Source organism: Panthera tigris, chromosome B2 (genome assembly GCF_018350195.1).
Source record: "Panthera tigris isolate Pti1 chromosome B2, P.tigris_Pti1_mat1.1, whole genome shotgun sequence".
Lineage (NCBI taxonomy): Eukaryota > Metazoa > Chordata > Mammalia > Carnivora > Felidae > Panthera > Panthera tigris.
In genome coordinates, this window is record NC_056664.1 from 40,233,766 (window position 1) to 40,252,903 (window position 19,138).

At 48.4% G+C, this 19,138-nt stretch overlaps 1 protein-coding gene across 15 annotated transcripts in view; it reads right to left on the minus strand.

Annotated features, from left to right (window-relative positions):
* TRERF1 (transcriptional regulating factor 1) overlaps positions 1-19,138 on the minus strand; it is a 226,213-nt gene that overhangs the window by 7,526 nt on the left and 199,549 nt on the right. For all 15 annotated transcript variants that reach the window (XM_042986360.1, XM_042986358.1, XM_042986356.1 and 12 more), the window contains 4 exons: positions 18,164-18,239; positions 9,960-10,048; positions 7,966-8,076; positions 1,475-1,678 (listed from right to left, as the gene is read on the minus strand). In XM_042986360.1, coding sequence (XP_042842294.1) covers positions 1,475-1,678; positions 7,966-8,076; positions 9,960-10,048; positions 18,164-18,239 — 480 coding nt within the window. The remainder of the gene's footprint in view (positions 1-1,474; positions 1,679-7,965; positions 8,077-9,959; positions 10,049-18,163; positions 18,240-19,138) is intronic.

A 19,138-nucleotide genomic window follows, 5' to 3' on the forward strand; every position in this document is an offset into this window, starting at 1 on the left:
AAAAAAAAATCTATGGCTGATTTAGTAACCAAAACCTTCAGGGTTAGGCAAGGAATAAAACCAATATGCTTTTTCTCTGTGAGTTTTAAAAATCATTAAAATATATCCAGCTTGCTGAGCATTTCTGATTGGAAACAAGCGAAAGAGGACTCCCCACTCAGTGAAGAATTTGCCGTACACAAAACTATGAATTGAGGCAACAGTCAATTTCTAAACAAATTCACCCAGAAATACTGTCATTTAAAGTCACATCTTAATCATCCCTGCACGGAAGCGCTCTATACAAAATGGAAATAATGGAGTGACTCTTCCAGGTCATTAAACATCAAAGACAGAAACAAGCTAGCAATTTCTCATGTTTTCTTCAAAGCTGATGCAAAACGCAGATCCCTTTTTTTCTTACTTTTTCATTTTTTTTAATCAAATGTAAATCAAGTGAACTTCTGCATTAGTATCTAAATATTATAAGGCCTATTGCCTTCTCCACCTACGTGACAGACTCATTAAGCAGCATTCAATACACTCTGGAAGACACCATTGTCCTATATAATGCACAAGCAAAGATCAACCCAAGTAACTTGGGAAAAACAGGACTTCTTGTAAAGGAGCAACATTCTCGTCTTTTGTAACACCTCTAGAATTTGCCTGTACAGGTGTGCCGGGCTTTAAGAAATCCGATTCAGGAAAAGTTCAACAATTCGGACTCGAGGGGGATCAACGAGGGACTGAAAGTCTAAAGCTAACAACTTAAAAAAATACGTCCTTTAAAATATACTGGGAGCCTTAGAACAGACCAGCACGGACTCTCTAAGGCCTGCCACAGGGCTAAGAATGATCAAACGAATTTGTTTTATTTTAGCTAAATGTTATTTCCCATGTACTTGAAAAGCACTAGGTTAAAAAATTATACAGACTCCCTTTCAGCCTGTTTACATGATTAATTTGCTTAGTAAGATCTTTTTGTTCTCCCCCAAAAGTACCCAGGTAAACTTTAGCCAAATCTTTGTAACACTTCTCTCAAATTTCAAATCAATGACATTTGAACGAGTAACACTTTATGTGATAGGAAATGCGAAGCCTTCTCAGTGGACTCCCCACTCGGGGCATTTAAAATGCATGCTTACAGGGCCCGGAGGGGTGGAGAGGCATCAAGAAACGTGGGGCATAAGTTCTGGAGGCCAAGGCTCACTGCGAAGCCATGTGCGGCAGCATTTAAGAGCTCTGGATCACACGCTTCCTGAGAGCAGGGATCTTCTCTGTGTCCCTGGAGCACACAGCATAGCAGTGTGTGCGAGCTGAGTAAGTAAATGAAAACAAAGCAAGAAAATCCCGGCGACAAGGAATCCCCTCTGTGAAGCTTTCGTTGCGGAAAGTGCACCCTTTCTAAAATGCGTGGTCCTTAAAGCCAGGCACAGCCCACTGCCCTCTTAGTCGCAGGTTCCCCGGGGAGGAGAGAGGATGCAGAGATACTTACGGCCCCGCAGTTGGGCATCTCACAGATGAAGGAGCCGGAGGGCTGGCCGAGGGCCTGCAGGGGTGGCCCCTCCGCGGGAGCCAGCACGGGGCCTGGGGGGTGCTCGGGAGACTTGGGCACTTCACTCTCCTCTTCTCTCGTGGATTTCCTATCTTCTTCTGGGTCCTCCTCCTCTTCCTCTAACTCCTCTTCTTCTTCACTCGTCTGGTGTTAAGGCAATAAAAGCAAAAGGGGGGACAGCCCCAAATAGCATTTTTAGTGATGAACAGAGTCACCAGCCAGGAGAGGAGAAAGGTGCTGGACGTGAGGTGGGGGTGGGGGTGGGGTGGGGGTTCTGTCTAAGGAACGGCCCACGGAGTCCTCTGGGGAGTGCTATGGTGGTCTCTACCAGAGCTTGGGGCTCTGAGGTCGAAAGAGTCCCCCTGCCTCACTTTGGATCCCTTCACCACTTCTACAAAATATGCTAAAGCAGGGAGGAGAGATTTCTGTGTGTAGACTTTCTCCCCCTTATTCAAGACCAGCAGACCTTGAAAAGGATTAAAACTCGCTTGTGAGCCACTCTGTCTCCCCGGAGCAGTGAGCAGGGTTTTCCAGCAGTAATGATACTATGGAAACCCCTCTGGAGAGGGACTAAAGACCTACGTAATGATTTGTCTACAGGCCTTATGACACGCTTCCACACGAGATGCCCCAGATGTCTGCTCTGACCCGTGGCCTGTGGAAAGCATGTGACCCACAGTGCTCCGATGTGCCCCTGTTTGCTCTTGACAGAAAACAGAATGGAAGAGTGAAGTGCAATGACTTTGAGGAGAGAAAGGGGAAAGGGATATCCCCCTGGACCCCTCCCTTATTTATTTATTTATGGTCTGTCATCACGTGCTTGGAGAAATGCCTTCCGCAGGCATTCTATGAAAAAGACCAAGAAAAATATTTTCTGTGACTAAATATCCTTGTGGCTACTGTGTCCCCTCCCCCTCTTTCAGAACAGCAGCAGGTGGAGAACAAAGAAGGTCCCACCTTCCCAAGGGTTACCAAGACAGGAAGTCACTGGAACAGCCTGGTGTCGTACTATGGGTGGATTGGGACGGACGGAAGGCAGGGACGGAGGAGGCCCTCATTCTACTTCTTGCTTAACCACCTTACTCTGGTCTCTCTGTTCTCATGGAAAGATGTTGGCTCCTCTAGGCTGAGAGAGGACCGAGGACCAGGGAAAGGGCTAGAACCCAGTTCTAGGTTACATCCACCTCATTTCAGCTTCTATTTCACAGCACTTCACAGTTTACAAAGCATTTTTGTATTTGCTGGATCACTGAACGACATGGAAGCACCCTCATTTACAGACGAGGAAACAAATGGCATGTCCTGCTTGCCCTTGACCCTGGCAGGTCATTTGTGTCTGCCAGGCTCTGTTTAAAGCACGACACGGGCTCCAGTTTGGTTGATCCCAGACAGTGATGTAACTCTGGGTCAGCCTATGATTGTCAGAGCCCAGAAGGGAGAATTTCTGAAAAGGATGAAGATTTCTTTCTTTAAAAAAAAAAAAAAAATAATAATGTTTATTTATTTTTAAGAGGGGGGAGGGGGCAGAGACAGGGGGAGACAGAATCCGAAGCAGGATTTGGGCTCTGAGCTGTTGGCACACAGCCTAATGCAGGGCTCGAACTCACAAACCGTGAGATCATAACCTGAATTGAGGTCGGACGCTTAACCGACTGAGCCACCAAGGTGCCTTAAGGGTGAAGATTTCTAAGAGTATAGTGGGATCCTGGGATCCAGAGACAATAAGCTGTCTCTCTCCAGTTTGGATTGGGGGCAGGGGAGAAAGTCAATGCCAGTAAATAGGGGGCATTTAACACTCTATCATGGTTTCATTGTTGTCTGCATTTGGTAGCATATGCATGCATATTTGAGATGATGTGGCAACAAGGTGTACCTGAGAAATGGCTTCAGTTTCCAGTGGGTTAATTACGATTAAGTAGTGATGATTACATGTGCTGAAAGACTTCAATGAGTACAAACGTAGGCCCACTTTATTTTACAGAGTGATTCATCATATATAAGGTGTAGGTCTCTTATTCGCATACAACACACAGGTGGATTTTCCTTAAACGGTCTCATTCCCATATGAATCCATCATCTTTCAACCTCAAGGAGTTTCAGGTAAAACCACAGTGTGTAGAACTCTAATGGTTCCCTCCCTTCCTTTACAGAAATGGAACTTTGTGGACTCAAGTATCAGTTTAGTAAGCAGGTCAGGGCCTATAGCGTGGCACTTAAACTAGATTATACAATAACTTTCAATGGCAATGGCATTTGTTTTACAGTACCATTTATAATTACAATTTTTCTCACAACACCATTTTTGGGGGGCTTAAAAACTCATAGAAGAGACATGCCATAGAGCCACAAAATCACAGATTAAATTATACTGCACTGTGATTACACGTGTCTCCGGAATTTAGATAGGTTTTATTTCAACTGGCAATCTATACACGTTCACAAGATGATGTATCATCAAGCCATATGGGCTTACCAAAGTGACTAAGAGATACAAAGATAGGAGGACAAAAATCTTAAGATGTACAACTTTGTATCAACAAGTTGGCCATTTCATGATGTATTGTGAAATGAAACATTGAGTAATATTCCAAAATTGGTAGAAGGTGGGCAAATACGGGATGAGGAGGTGGTTATATATTTAACATGGTGCTTAAAGCCTTAAGTGTCTGCAATATGGGTTTCTTGAGGAGGACGATACGCTTATTTCTCAGGCATGCAAATGGAATTTACATTGTGAGACACTTGTTAGGTTAAAATACAAACGCTCAACAGCCCAAATGTACTCAGAGACACAAAACTGAGTGTCACCATCACTAATGATGAGGAGGAGGAGGATGGGGATGAAAGCATGTTGAATGCCTGCTATGAATCAGGTACCACACGCACACACACACACGTGGACACATACACACACACAGATAATTTCTAGTGCTCCGATAGCCCTGTACAAATTTTTCTTTTTTAAGCAAACGACGAAACTGGCCAGCGAGCTACTTTCCCCAAGGTCACGCGGCTGGTAAAGAAGTTGAATTGAGATTTGAAACCTAAACCATCTGATTTCAACACCTCAGCCTTCTTCATCTATTGGCCCCGTAGCAGATGTCCACAGGAGAATGTGTGCCCATCTGCACATAGTTTCGATTTTCAGTCCAAAGACAGGAGATCCTAAACCCCTCACAACCATTGGAAACAGCTGCCGGTCAATGTCAGGGAGCAGCAGGCTATTCCCACCACCACCACCCCCCGCCCTGCCACCGCCCCATTGGTGGACCGTGTTAGAGTAACTTAGGTGCTTAGACCGTGGGTGAGCTTTGCCCTCGGAGTCCTGACTGCTGTCTTCCAATGTCAGTCATTTTTGTCACTTGGTTTCTTGAATTGTGCTGAATTTTGGGCAAAACCAGATCCACAGATCTGTCCTGAGTGGGAGCATGAGCACGGGCAGGGGACAGGAAGATGTGATCAGCACACTTTCTTCCCATATCCTTAACAGAGTCCACCTTGGTCCCCTTCTTTTGCCTCCAAGGTAGAAGGACCTATGATGACCTCAGGGTAGAAGTCTCCAAATTAGAGGAGGCTATTGTGTTGTGTTGGCCTCGTGGCTACCTAAAGAACAGCCATTCCTCACCAACTGTCTTCCTCCCGTCTCCCCACAAAAGTCCCTGAACGACCTGAGCGTGTTCCATCATGTTCCATCTGGGATGAAAACACTGAGGACCTATGATCGGGAGAGTTGTCCCAAGTGTCCAGGCAGGCCCGAGGACAAAGGGCAGGACTCCTGTCCTAGGACTGTGCCTTCTGCACCCTCCCCAGTGCAGTTTGGTCCCAGTTTTTCATGCATGGTCCCAGTTTTTCATCTCTCCTCTACAAACTTCCCTCAAGAGGCTGGCTGTGCCTTCACAGAGCCCAAAAGGGAGTTACTGTTTTTTGTTTTTTTTTTTTTTTTTTGTGGGCCTGAGTCATCTCTGCATGTTGCTTTTGGTTCTCCTTAAGGTAACAAGGGTGGGGATGCTCCTGACCCAGCTTAAATACTGGCTCCTGGTGAGTAAGCCCAAGAAGGTGTGGTTCCTTGGGCATCGTCTTAACCTCTCCTCTTTAGTCTTAGGCTACATGCGGGTCTGGGCCTTTCTTACCTTTTTTAAGATTTTCTTTTTAAGTAATCTCTACACCCAATGTGGGGCTTGAACTCATAACCCCAAGACCAAGAGTCGCACACTCCACAGACTGTGCCAGCCATGCGCCCCAGCCTAGGTCTTTCTATGCATCTCCAAAGTCCTGCTGGCCCAAGATGGCACCTCCTCCTTGCGTAGTAACATCTTCCTTAGCAGCAATCCCTGCTCTGAATCCCCTTGTGCACTTCATCTCCCTGCAGTGAGTTCATAGAGGGATTGTTGCTGTGACCCACAGCGACTCCTATCTGGGAGTGATGTTCACTCAATTAATTCAACAAATATTTAGAAGGCCTATATTATGCCAGCCACTGTCCTAGGCACTTGGTAGCACACAAGCTGGAAAGGCATCAGTTTGCCTCAGGAAGCCATATCCTCAGATTTTGCCCTTTTCCAAAACATGACTCTGACAGAGCCCAGAACATTTCAGAACTGGAAGGGATTTTCCAAATCATCTAAACCATCGGCCCCATTTTATAGGTCAGTAAGCTTTAGGAGACAGGTCCTAGGTCTCCAAGGCCAGGATTCCTCATGCTTCCTTGTTTACTGTCCAACCACTCATCTGGAAAGCAATGCTCTGTGTAACCTTGGGAAGCCCTTCCCCTCTCTGGGCCTCAACCTCCTGCCTGTGAAATGATGGAGCTGGATGAGGGAGAGGCCCTAAGGCCCTATCCAAGCCTTTCTTGGTTCTCATCTTACACTGCTTATAAACACTCTTGGGGTTCATGCTAAAGCTTCCACTTGTGTGTGCCACATCTTCCCAACTTTAGTGTATGCTCCTGGTGGGGGGGGACAGAGGCCAGTGAACATCCCTGATCGCCGCACAGCACTACACGCATATTGATATTTACATCACGGCAACTCGACTGCTTTTAGCTGACTAAACCAGGAGAGGCCACGTTGTTTCTTTTAAACATCAGGCACGGGTGAGAACAATGCTATTCAGATACGAGACAGCGCTACTTAAAAGATTCACACGAAAGCCCGGGTCACAGGAGACCCCAAACACACAGTGCCATCATCATCTCTGATACAGATGTCGATTTTTTTCCTGACCTGTGGGTCTAAATGTAAATTCAAATATGTGCGTATATTTCACAGCTAGAATCATTCTTAGGTCTCCAAGGCCAGGTAGGAACTTGGGCCCTGAGGCATTAATGAGTCCAAGTGTTTTTATGCTTCTCTAAGAGGATTTGCATTTGAATGCTCTTAAATACTAGACAGGGAATCAGGCTCAGACCACACACTCTCCATTTGACCGTGGCTCAGTTACTTAGGCTCTGTGCCTCAGTTCCCTACCTCACAGATTGGCTCTGAGGATTAAATGAGTCAATATCAGTAAAGGGCCTAGCACGATGCCCGGAACACAGAAAGTGCCATGTACGTGTCAGTTAAAGAAAACCACCCACACAGGTGCTAACAAAACCGTGGCACAATCGGGAATGAAAGCATATTACAGACATTCATCACATTCATGAATTCTAAACACTTTCCCGAGTGGTGACAGCCTAGAGTTTACCAATCTGTTGTAAGACATGCCATTTTCACATACACATGCACGGCAGGTAACGTTTTCCACAATGCGTGGAAAGGAGACTTTCCCTGGCTATAGACTCAGGGGAAAAAAAAGAGTTAACCACAAGGACAAAATGATAGTAATTACTGAAGCCGCACACTAGGGATTTGGAGATTTCGATGTCTTTAGCTTTAGCGTGTCGCATCTTTAGTGCATACTTGACACGCAGACAACTTTGGATCATCGGCCAATGAAGGAAATCAGTCTCGGGGATAAATGGTGATCGAGGATTAGACTAATACACACGCTGCTAACTGTTCCTCGATAATTGAGAGTTCCTGGAACCATCTAGAGACCAAGGCTCCTCCATGGTCACGCTTAACGGAAGCTGTGGTAACACCCGAGGGCTCCGGGTCTCTGGTCAGCAGCATCTGTGACACGGACGGATCAGAAAGGATATCCCAGGGGGCCGAGGGCGCCCACTTATAAGCCATCAAGTCAAGGCTGGGACCACTCTGGCTTCCCTCCCTGCCTGCCCTGGAACCCAGGCCAGCCCTTACCTCCTTAACGGAGTGCTGAGCTATGGGGCCAACCCGGAGCCACCTTCCTTCTGCATTTCTATGCCAGGAAGTTGAAGCCTGTCACCCGCTCACCGTGGTCACCTCGGCAGCAAAGCAGAGCCAAACACCAGCCACTTACTAACCTGGGTGAAGGGTGGGGGCGGGGCGCACGGAAGCGGCTTCACTCACCACAGAATCATCGATTTCTGCGAGGCGTGTCCGGTGTTTCCGCCCCAAGCGCATTATCTTTTTCCACGTGTAGTAGTACTCCACACACTGAGCCACCGTCTTAGACTTCACCTGCCGGGAAAGCCAGCTCCACATCAGCTCAGCAGTGGGCAGTGTGCCAAGCCGCAAGCTTTTGTGAAAATTTAATTTTGTAATAGGGAATGGGTGCATGCGATTCAATTAAAAAAAAAAAAAAGTATATAGTGAAAAACCTCCTTCCCACGCGGTTTGTTCTCCCTCCATCTGGGTCTCACCCTCCCCACCCCTGTCACACAGCTAAACCCTCTTCTTAATTTCTTGGGTGTCATTCCAGAATCTCTTTACGCACATACTAAAGAACACGATAATATATTTCTCCTCACACTGCATACGTTGTTTTGCAACTTGATTTTTTTTTTTTTTTTCACAATATAGCCTGGAGATTTTTTTCATGTCAGCCCACAGGGAGCTCATTCCTTTTTTTTAACCCATAGAGCAGCATGCTTTTTCATTTAATGTGCTTGAGCGTATTTGGCTCTCCAACTGGTTGACCTTCAGAATCTATTTATGAAAAATGTTCCTTAGTAATCGAACAGGAATGTAAGTCAAAAGTTAGGATGACAAGAGCTTAGTTTCTGCAGGAAACAAGCCTTGCCCTGTCCTCCCTCAAGGGGGCAAAGGTACATGTATTTTAAAGAGAAAAAAAAAATGCCTTTGTGTAGTTCATAGATCTCCAAGCTCAAGGTGGGGTTCAAAAATGTGGGCTTCTGGAGGCAGATAAAAGGCTGGCCATACTTGTGGAGGTGGGAGACCAGCCACCCAAACTGTGAGATGAGAGAGGTCCCGCCAGAAGCTGTCTCCTTCTGAAAGTGCCCCTCTTTCCACCACTTGATTTCTTGAGTTTCTACACTAGTCGCTCAGGGAGTGAGGACACTGTCTCAGAGAGTACTTGCTGGAAAGGCTGTGTTGCCTGGCAAGCACGACACAGGAGTCTGTCACCAATCAACAAGGTGCAGGCCTGCAAGGGGTGAGGCCCAGGGCAGGTCAGTCCTGGGGGATGGGGACTCAAGAAAGAGGACAGCACGAGAGCACGGAGGCTACTGAGCTTACAGGGCAGCAAAGAGCATGGTGGCCTCCAAGGTAGGGAAAGGCAGGGGTGAATACAGATCTGGAGAGGGCGGGCAAGCAGAGAAAAGTCTACCTGTCCCACCAAGGAAAGTCCTAGATTAAGGACAGGAGACATGGACCCGGTGGGTAGCATCGGGCCAGCCCAGAGCCAGTGGGAGGTGTTGCCTGAGACTCCGTTCTCAGTGGACCTGAACATTTTAATGACCTTAATGACACAATATGGCTCCATTGTTCATTGATTTTCTGAAACATTGAATCATTTTCACTTTTAGCCTCAACCACCTCTCAGCCAATTAAGGCCTGTTAAGTTCATTATCTGCTGAAAAGTGCTACTTCATCTGTGTACAAGAGTTCTATTTTGCTGTGAGATGCTGTATATACAAAGTATTATTATTTTTATTATGACTGTCGTTATGATTAGGGGCCCAACTCCAGAAACTCTGCTACTGGCTAGGGGGAAGGCACGTTATCTTCCCTTCTCTAATGTCTCAGAAAAAGAATTGTCAAGAACATGATAAATCTGTCAAATATACACGAAATAAATCATGTACATTGTAAACCAACGGCCTCAGTTCTATTTATTCTGATAGGGTGTATAAATTACACATTTTTTATTAAGATAAAAATAACTCCCCACCATGTCCAAATAATCTAGGTCCTCCTTCTCCCCCACAGCCCTGACACTGGGCGATGCCACCCCTGTAACAAATACCATCCTTCACCAGAGATGAGTGAAAGACATTCTTTTCCTGAGAGTTAAACCAACAGCCAAATATTTCTGTGTGTCTTTAAGGTGTATAATTTCCCCGATTCAATTTCAAGTGGGCGAAGGGAAAAGGCATACTTACCATCTTCTGTACAAAAATAAAGTCTTTGCTGTAAGTGGCTAGTGCTTTGTTAAACAGTTTTCTTTCCAGGGAGGTCCACTTGTCTGAGCCTACAACAAAACAAATGTAAGAACAGAGCACAGTTCTCCTCACTTGTCGGTGCTGGCTTACTTCGTTAAGTTCCAAAACACAACTGGTTAGCAAGTGATATTAATACATATGCAACTCCCAACTCCCGTTTGAACAAGAAAATCAACGTAGTGTAACGGTTAGCAACCCTGACACCTGGGTTCAAATCCCAGCTAGGGCCTTGGCCTTGCCAAGTTACTGAACCCAAGGCTCAGTTTTGTTACCTACGAATGGGAACAGTTCTAATTGCCCTCGGCTTTTGCAATCTTTGGGAAGGTTAAAGAAGATAATCCACAAGAAGGCTTAGCTCAGTAACTGGAAAACAGTGAGTGCTCAACACGTTGTGGCTACAGTTTCTATGCAATTAGGATGTTCACGGGTGCAAGCATTCATGCAGCATGTGCTCCTTGAAATGTGGCAGTTTTGGCCATCTCCACCCTCAAGATGCTCACCATCTAGTGGGGAGACAAACCAGGAGGCCACGGTGTTCAAAGTGATGGCTGCGATGCTGAGGTAGAGGTCATGTACCAACGGGGCACAAAGAAGGAGCAGCATCACGCTCGGGTGAGGGCCAGGCTTCCAGGCAGAGAAAACACCTGAGCTGAGTTTTAAAGGACCCCAAGAAGCAATTCAGGCAAGGAGGAGATGGAAGGGAATTCTGGGGAGGAAAAGGGGCTGAGGCAAAAGTGAGAGGCAAGAGTAAGATGTTGCATCCATTCATTCATTCAACAGGTCTTTTTAGGTGTCTACTACATGCAAGACGCTGAGCTAGGAAAAAAAAAAAACAAAGCACAAAAACCCTAGCATCTCTAAGTGCTTACTGTGTGCCAGGTTCTAAGTACTTCACAGACATTAGTTATTTGGCTCCACCAATAACCCTGTTACCCATTTTACAGATAAGGAAACGGGGGTGCTCAGAGAATGAGCAGTAATCCAGTAGGGTTCAACTACAGGCTTCTGGCAAAGAGAAAGCATATGGGGCTGGAGAGGTGAGCGGGACCAGCCCCTGAGAGAGCTGCAGACCGATGAGGAAGAGGCCCCCGCAGTGCTGGGCTGATGCATCTGCCTTGGGGGCTGAACTTAATTTTCACAATCTTTTTCCCTCCATAAATGAGAAAGCAGGATGTGCAGATGATCATGCCGAGTGGTACTGGCTTGTGTTGCATAAGAAATGAGGCTTATTCCTAAGATAAGTCCTATTTCTGGGGGCTCCAGGGAAGGCTCGTCCCCGTGGCTGCTTTGCAGAAAACTTGGCTTCATTTTTCTGGTTTTTTGAATTTGCCACATCTCTGATTCTTTGGATGGTGCATGGCTGGGCCTTTGACTTTGACATTCCTCCACTTCTCAGAGCTATAATCCCCCAAACTGCAGTACTTTCCCTCCTAACCAGAATAAGCCCAGGATTTCCATTTTGCTATGGTTGACTGATGAAGCTGAAATTGGAGGAAATCTGAATTGTTCCTTCCCTTGGAAGGTTCAGCCAAAATTAGTGAATCAGGTTCCTGGAGAGAATGTGTGAGTCAGTGACAGAAACTCAGATTTCTGAAATAAACACCTTCCCTGTGTGACTTGGTGATAGGTCCTCAAGCCAAGAACCTCTGGCTCCAGACTCAGAATATGCTCTGCAGGGTTGGGCTGGCTCAGACATCTAAAGCACAGGGCCACCACTGCCTGATTTCTTTGGTTTGCAAAGTTATCTTTACTTCCGGAAGGAAAGCAGCTTTTTGATTAATCCCCAGCAGAAAGAAGCATCTTCCACAAGTTCTGGAGGCTGGGACCTTTCTGGTTGTGCAACCGTCACAACAGGAAGGAGAAGAGAGTTTGAGTGTTGGAGAAGTTTTGCTGGAGTGGACATGAACAGAGGAGATTAGTGGGATTTGGGGTTCTGAAATGGTTCCATCAGTGTTCCTCAAATTCTGTCTAATATTCAAGGCCATGGGGTCCCAGCTCCCATACGCTCCCCTTGCTCAGGAGCAAAGGTAGAAAGAGACAGAAAGGATTAACCAACAGTTTAGCTGAATGGCCAAAGAGCAGTCAAGGTTCTTTTTAGATATCCATCAAGATAGCCAAGAGGTAATAGGAATCAGAAACACAATGATGGAGGGGGTGCCTGAGTAGCTTGGTCGGTTAAGTGTCCAACTTCAGCTCAGGTCACGATCTCACAGTTTGTGAGTTTGAGCCCCATATCAGGCTCTCTGCTGTCAGCACGGACAGGGTCCTCTGTCCTCCACCCCCCCCCCCCCACTTGCTGGTTTTCTCTCTCTCTCTCTCAAAATCAATAAACTTAAAAGATATATAATGGTGGAAGAGGATCATGATGGGGACATGTCACATCTGTCCCTGGATAAGCTACCTCACTGCAGGTCCAGAGCCCGTACAGGTCCAGAGTCCGTGCAGCTCTCGGTTGCAGCTCGGATGGGGAATCACCCAACTAGATCAAGAAGAATCCTTTCTGCTCTCAGCCAGACTATACATCTCCTAGAGTTAGAGTGCCTCTAAGACCTGATGGGACACTAACAGGGCCATGCAGCCTTCTCAGGCCAGCACCCAGTCTCTATGGTGGACACACTTCCTTCCACACCACACCACACCACGAGTGGAGTCATCATGTGATTACTGCCCAAGCAGCAGTGTTACATGACCAGGTCTACTTTTAATGTTCTGTTCATTTTTAAGAGAGAGAGAGAGAGAGAGAGGGAGAGAGAAGGAGAGGGGCAGGGAGGGGGACACAGAATCCGAAGCAGGCTCCAGGCCCTGAGCTGTCAGCACAGAGCCCAATGCGGGGCTTGAACCCATGAACCATGAGATCATGACCTGAGCCGACGTTGGATGCTTAACAGACTCAGCCACCCAGGTGCCCCGCCCAGATCTACTTTTAGGAAGCAAATCCCTGCATGCCCCCAAATGGCTTGCCAGCTGCAACTCCACAGAACATGAAGTTGCTTCCTGGCCCATCTGTTATGGGGGACCCCAAGCCTCATGGAGGAAGGGAATTAGTCTTGCTGACTCCTCGGTGGTTTTTAGGGCTGCTGCTCTGTGATGGGCTCTTCGGTCTCCCCCACCCAAGCGCTCGTTCTATTCCACCAGCCCTGGCTTGGAAGCGGGCTGCACTTTCCCACTCTGAGGGCCGCAGGGGCCGGGCAGAAAGAGACAGCTCCTCTAAGTAGTCCTCAGGGCTGCGCTTGAGTGCGCAACATAGCGCTGTGTACGGGTGTCTGTCCAGCAAGGGCGTCTGTGAAGTGAGAGGCAGAGGCAGGGCCAGAAGCAAGTCCATTCTCACACTCACACGAGAGCGGGCTCCGTCTTCATGACATCCTGATCACGAGACTGCCCATGGGGCCGGGAATCCACCCTTGCCAAAGCCTGGGAACACTGGAGTATGCTCTTCTCAGATAAGGTCACTGTGGTGTGATAAAAAGGGGTGGCTTCAGTCAGGGGACCACAGGCTGCAAATCTGGTTCTGCCACTCACGGCTCCTGCGGCCACGGGCAAACGTACTCAACTTCTCTGGGTCTGTTTCCTCTTCTGTGACTGGGGCTGCAGCGTCCGGTCCTAAGTAGGTGCAGAATGAATGCCACCGGCCACTTGGTGAGGAGATTCCAAGTCAGCTCATGGCTACGGGACACGCACTGTCCCCTGCTGACATGAATTAGTGGCACTGGTGAAGACTGCGGATCCTTGCTGGTATTCTTTGTTCTGTGGATGTGTAATCCCACAGCCTTACTCGGCTGCCAGGCGCTCCCGGTCCCTGAATTCCTTCTGTAATCCTGTCAAGGAAAGGCTCAGGCGTCTCATTCCTGGAGTCTCTGACGGGAGCACTTTTCTTATTTTTAGACAAGGTTCTAAGCCAGCCCTCGCTGGATACCGTGTCTTGGGCAAAGCCCAGGATAAAATGTGAAACCGAGGCAGGGAGCTGCCTCTAAGCCTCCCCTTGCTCTGCCCTTTCTTCCTCTTCAGGATCCCTGCTGTCCAGTCAGCATGCACACAGGGTCAGTGGGCTGACATTCCCCCAGCACATTTGCACTACCTGGGGATTCCTGGCTATCTGGCTGTGATCAGCAGGGGTCCCTAACAAGCTGATTAAGGCTAATTACAAGGGGTCTAATTAACTGAGGAAACTGGTGCTGAACAGTATCCAGAGGAAAAATATTCTGAACTCCAGTTGCTGGGAAACAGGCTCTGGACTGTGGCTAAATTTGGGGCGATCTATAGCGAACCCGGGCAATTAAAAGGAGAACTGGAGGGATGAGAGCATCGGGCACAGAATCTTCTAAAGAGGGCCCTTCTGTCATCCTCCCGAGACTTAAAACACTTTTGTGATGGTGCTCTTATTGTACATACACAAGGAAGACATGTTCACTGCAGGAAAAGGATTGTTTTTAAATCAGATCTTCGGGGTGCTTGGGTGGCTCAGTCGGTCGAGCGTCCAACTCTTGGTTGCAGCTCAGGTCATGATCTCACGGTTCCTGGGATCGAGCCCCACGTCCAGCTCTGTGCTGAGAGCGTGGGGCCTGCTTGGGATTCTCTCGCTCTCTGTCCCCCGCCTCAAAATAAATAAATAAATAAACTTAAAACAATTTTAAAAATTAAATTAAATCAGATCTTCATTTCTGTGAAAGGTTTTCCGCGGTGGGTAAAAGGATGAATGATTTTTCGGGGGTGGAGGGTGTAGTTGGCTGACCCCAAAGAGCCCCCCGGAGGCAGAAGGAAGGGAGGCCTCCATCCGAATCCAGACCTCAAGCTTGTCCACTGCCTCTTTCTTTGTAAGAGTCGTATCAGGCAAAGCCGGCAAGTATTATCAGGTTCTGCCCTTGAGGTGACCACTCTCCAGCCAGAGACATGAGCTAAGAATGCCTGGAAAATGACATTACAGCTGTGTTTCTTGCAAAGTGTTCTCTTGAGTACGTAATTCTGTCTTCTCGTCAAACTGGGCATCTTCCAAGACTGCAAACAGGCCTTCCCCAACCGAGTGGGTGTTTCCTCAAGGCATCCTGCAAGTCTGGAGTCAGGAGTTGGGTCGGTGTTTGGGGCCCACCTGGGCTGTGTGGGAGCCAGACAGTGGCCTCTGTTGCACTCTTACCAGGAAGCCTAAGGCCAGTGTCCACACCCATCTGCAAGAATGACCAGTTCGATGGAAAAACCAAGGATGCAGCAAGCCCCTTAATCACAACCAGGCGTCCTCCTCACCCTGATTCCCCGATGCTCAAGCCGTCCCCACCCAATCCAACTGCTGACAGGGAGAGCCTCTGCAAACTGCTACCCACACATGGGTGGAGGGTGCTGAGAGAGGGCTGGGCCCAGTGCTCGGGTGTGGATTAGTGTGCCGGGAGCCCCCGCAACAGCACCTTCCTCCACAGACCTTGTACAGGGCTCTTCTGGCCTCGGCAAGCAGTCTCCCGATTCGGGTGAGCTGCCCACCCACACTGGTGTCTCTCCTGGGCCCCAGCACTGGTCACTTTTTCCTTTTCTTACTGAATGGCTTGAGATGGGATGGGAGAAGTCAGGAGTGAAGTAAGGGAAGTGATTTTCACAGGCCTGGGTCTCTGTCTCCCCCAAACTTGTAGCCTCTGTTCCCAAGCTCAGTCGTTCTGCCTTGCCTCCAGGGCGGGGAGTTGGGGTGGGGTCACACTGGCCATAGCTACGGAGCTGAAGTGAAAGGCGATCCAGAAGACAGTATCTGAGTGATGCTGACTTGACCTGACAGAGTCCTACTAGAGAGCAACCCTACAGGGCTTGGTACAAAGGCCAAGGCAGGACAGGGCCATGGGGATGGGATTCACTCACACCCTGGAACCGAATCGAAGGAAGGAGGTAGTGGCTGGTAACTAGGGGTATCCTCTGGGGCCTCCTCTGTAGCCTGGAAGGAAACTATTAAGGGATGGAGTCAGGCCAGACTTTAGAGACCGGTGACCTCTGACCTTTTGGCTCATAAGTTCTACAAGATTCTCTGGGGCTCAGTCTGTGATCACTTCCTGGAGAAGGCAGATGTCTGGCAGATACAGGTGAGTTCCTTTTTCTTGAGGACATACAGCTAGTGGAATACCAACCCTTCATACCTCAGCTCCACCTCTCTTGCCCCTAGTTGTCAAAAGATTCCAGGAGGCAACAGAGGGTTTCCTGGTCTGCCTGTGGGGGAAGAAGGCCGTGGATGGGGAACACGTTAGCTAGGGACCCCAAAAGATCAGTAATCTTAGCAGAGCTGAGGGGCTTCCAGTTTCAAAATTCTTACTATTATCTTAGTGTTTTTGTTTTGTTTTGTTTAGGGGTGGGGGTGGCCTCTCGTCTGTAGCTTTCCAAATTTTATTATGTCATGACACACATAAAACAATGTAATGCTTGCTTGGTACGCTGGGGAGAACTGGAGGGGATTTGGGTCTCAGATGAGGTTGCTCACAACTGGAGCTGCCCCAGCCCAGAGGCGATGGCCATCCCGGTCACCCCGAGAGCCAAGGGCAGTGGCAGCAGATGGTTGGGAAGCTCCCTGTCATCAACCATCTCGCCCACTATATAAAGAAGCTTGAGACAGGCTCCAGGAGGCTGGACAGCCTGTCAGGGTTTAATGGGCAGCAGATGACGCTGGGAATTAAGAGGATTGAATTGTTTCCATGGCAGATTAGAGACAACTCCCACATCTTCCTACCCACACTCGGGGCAGACACCAAGCAGGAAATGATGGAGACAATATTAAGAAACTGGCTCATTTAGGCCCCAATTAAACGATGGATTTCTTATCCGTGTGTCCATTTTGTGCTTGTCTAGTTCCAGTAGCGGCCTGTGCGCTGACAGTGATCCACAGGCAGACATCCAGGGCTGTCTGTGCTCAGGTGAGTGGCTTCTGAGGCCACTCCCCGCTGTGATGACAGGCAGGAAGGTCGGCTCACGGGAGAAGCACATTGAGTGAGGCAAAAGGTGGTGGGCATGGGTGGCTGGGGGGGGAAGGGGCAGGCCCATCAAGAATGTGCTGGTATGTAAAGCAGCCCTCACCTTAGGCCACATCTGGCCATTGGGACCAAGGACTAGAAAAGGTATGACTAGGTCCCCAAGCCCACTTAAGGACTTAGCACCTAACTATGTCTGGCCAAAGCTCTAAAGGAACCTTCAAATGATTATCAAGGGAGTATTAGAGGATTCAGCCCCCTCTGAAATAGAGAACCCAGGCAGGGTTCGTGGAGACCCCCAGAATGCATGGGTCTACCAGGTACCGGAAATTAAGATGTGGACTTCAACTTCATTTTGTCACCGCAGGCTCCCCAGCCATCTGTTGCCTTCTCTCCTCACGATTCTCACTACACTCAACTCTCAGACGTGTTTTCTCCTTCCCCTGTTATTGGCGATGCCATCATTAACCCATACCCTCAGAGGACACACTCTGTATATGTGCCTGTAATGTGCGTATTACCTGTACCCGCATACACACGTGCATATGCACGCACGTATGTGCACATGTACCATATATGCATATTTCTAGTAGCTTTCTCCTGCCCCGAGTGTGATCTGTTATTGAACGACTGCTTCCTCCTCAGACCCCCAAACTGCATGAGGCAGGACTCTGTCTATGTCTGTCATAGTCACTGTCTCATCTTAGCACTTAGCACAGTTTCTCGTACACAGCAAACAATAATTAATAGATGACTAACAAGAGCTACTAGAACGTGCCATGCATTGCGCTACACCTACTATCTCTAACTGTCACAAAAAATGCTGCAAGGGATGCAGTAGGAGCCCCATTTCATGGGCGAGGAAGCCAAGGTTCCAGAAGGCAAGATGTGAACCCACGTCTACAGATTCCAAAGCTGAGGGGCTGCTGAGTGTGGTTGTCTCCGTGCTGTCCCCTCTGTGGTTCCTGTCCCCAGTACTGCCACACGTGCAGGCACTGACCACTATCACCCAGCCCTTGGCACAACCACGCGGGGCCAAGCCTAGACAAACAGCCAACAGACACAGCTGTCCCGCCAGCAGCGTCCCAGGGGGCCTTGAGCTCACAAGTGGCGATTAGGACAGGACTGGTCTATCTTATTATTAAAAAGCGACACCACCACACATGCAAAGAGCCCGCTCTCAGGAAGCAATGGGGCACAAGGCTCCTGGCGACCTACCGGCATAGTGGTAATTTGCTAAAGGATGACATTTTAACCTGACTGGCTTCCGCAGCAGCAGCATTTCCAGAGCAGCCTGCAGACCCATGGGAGAGAAAAGGCGAAAGTCAGTAACAGGGCTGTGTGTCCTAGGAAGGCCATTACCTAAGAGGGAAAAGGAGTGAGCATTGCAGAGGCAGGAGCTGGGGGTGCCAGAAGGAAACCCAGAGGGAGACTCCCCTAACTGAGGCTCCCTTTCAGGCCAGCGCCCCACAGGGCTCACCACTCGAACATCTATCTCCCCCAGCCCGTGCCTGCAGCCAGTTGGTCATGTCAGAAAAAAATACAGGCGGTGGTCGAGACCCCGCTCCCTCCTTGGCGAAGGCCCTGGCCTCTGAGAGGTGGCGGGGCCTCCTCTGAATGGAGACTGAATCTCGGGGGAAAGGCTCCACAGAAATGAGTGGGTGGTTTGGAACTGTTTTTGCAGAAAAATCATGTTTCAATTACAACTTAACATAAACAGTTTTATTAGTAATAACTGTACTACACACTGTCTTTCCAGAGAAGCCTAGCTAAATAACCCTTTCAAATATGCCTCCTTTAGCCTTGTTGACTTTTTAAAAAAATGGCGCACATCGAGTTGGACAGTAGATGGGTTAGGGGCAGAGCCAAGGTCTACAATCTTGCTTCTCTAAGTGTGGTCCGTGGACCAGCAGCACAGGCATCTCCCCTCGGAGCTGGTCACAAATGCAGAACCTTGGGCCCTGCCCTGAGAATTGCTGAATAAGAGTCTGCATTTTAACAAGATGACCCAAGTCATTTGTGTGCACGTGGAAAGTTCGAGTAGAGCTTTACTGCCACACTTAGCTTAAAGGATTAAGGAGAGTTCTCTAACATTCTAGAAAATCCTCGAAGGCTACCAATAATCTCAAGAGAAGACAGTACTGGGACATTTGTTTACTTGCACACTTTCATAAAATCAAGAAGGAGGAGGCT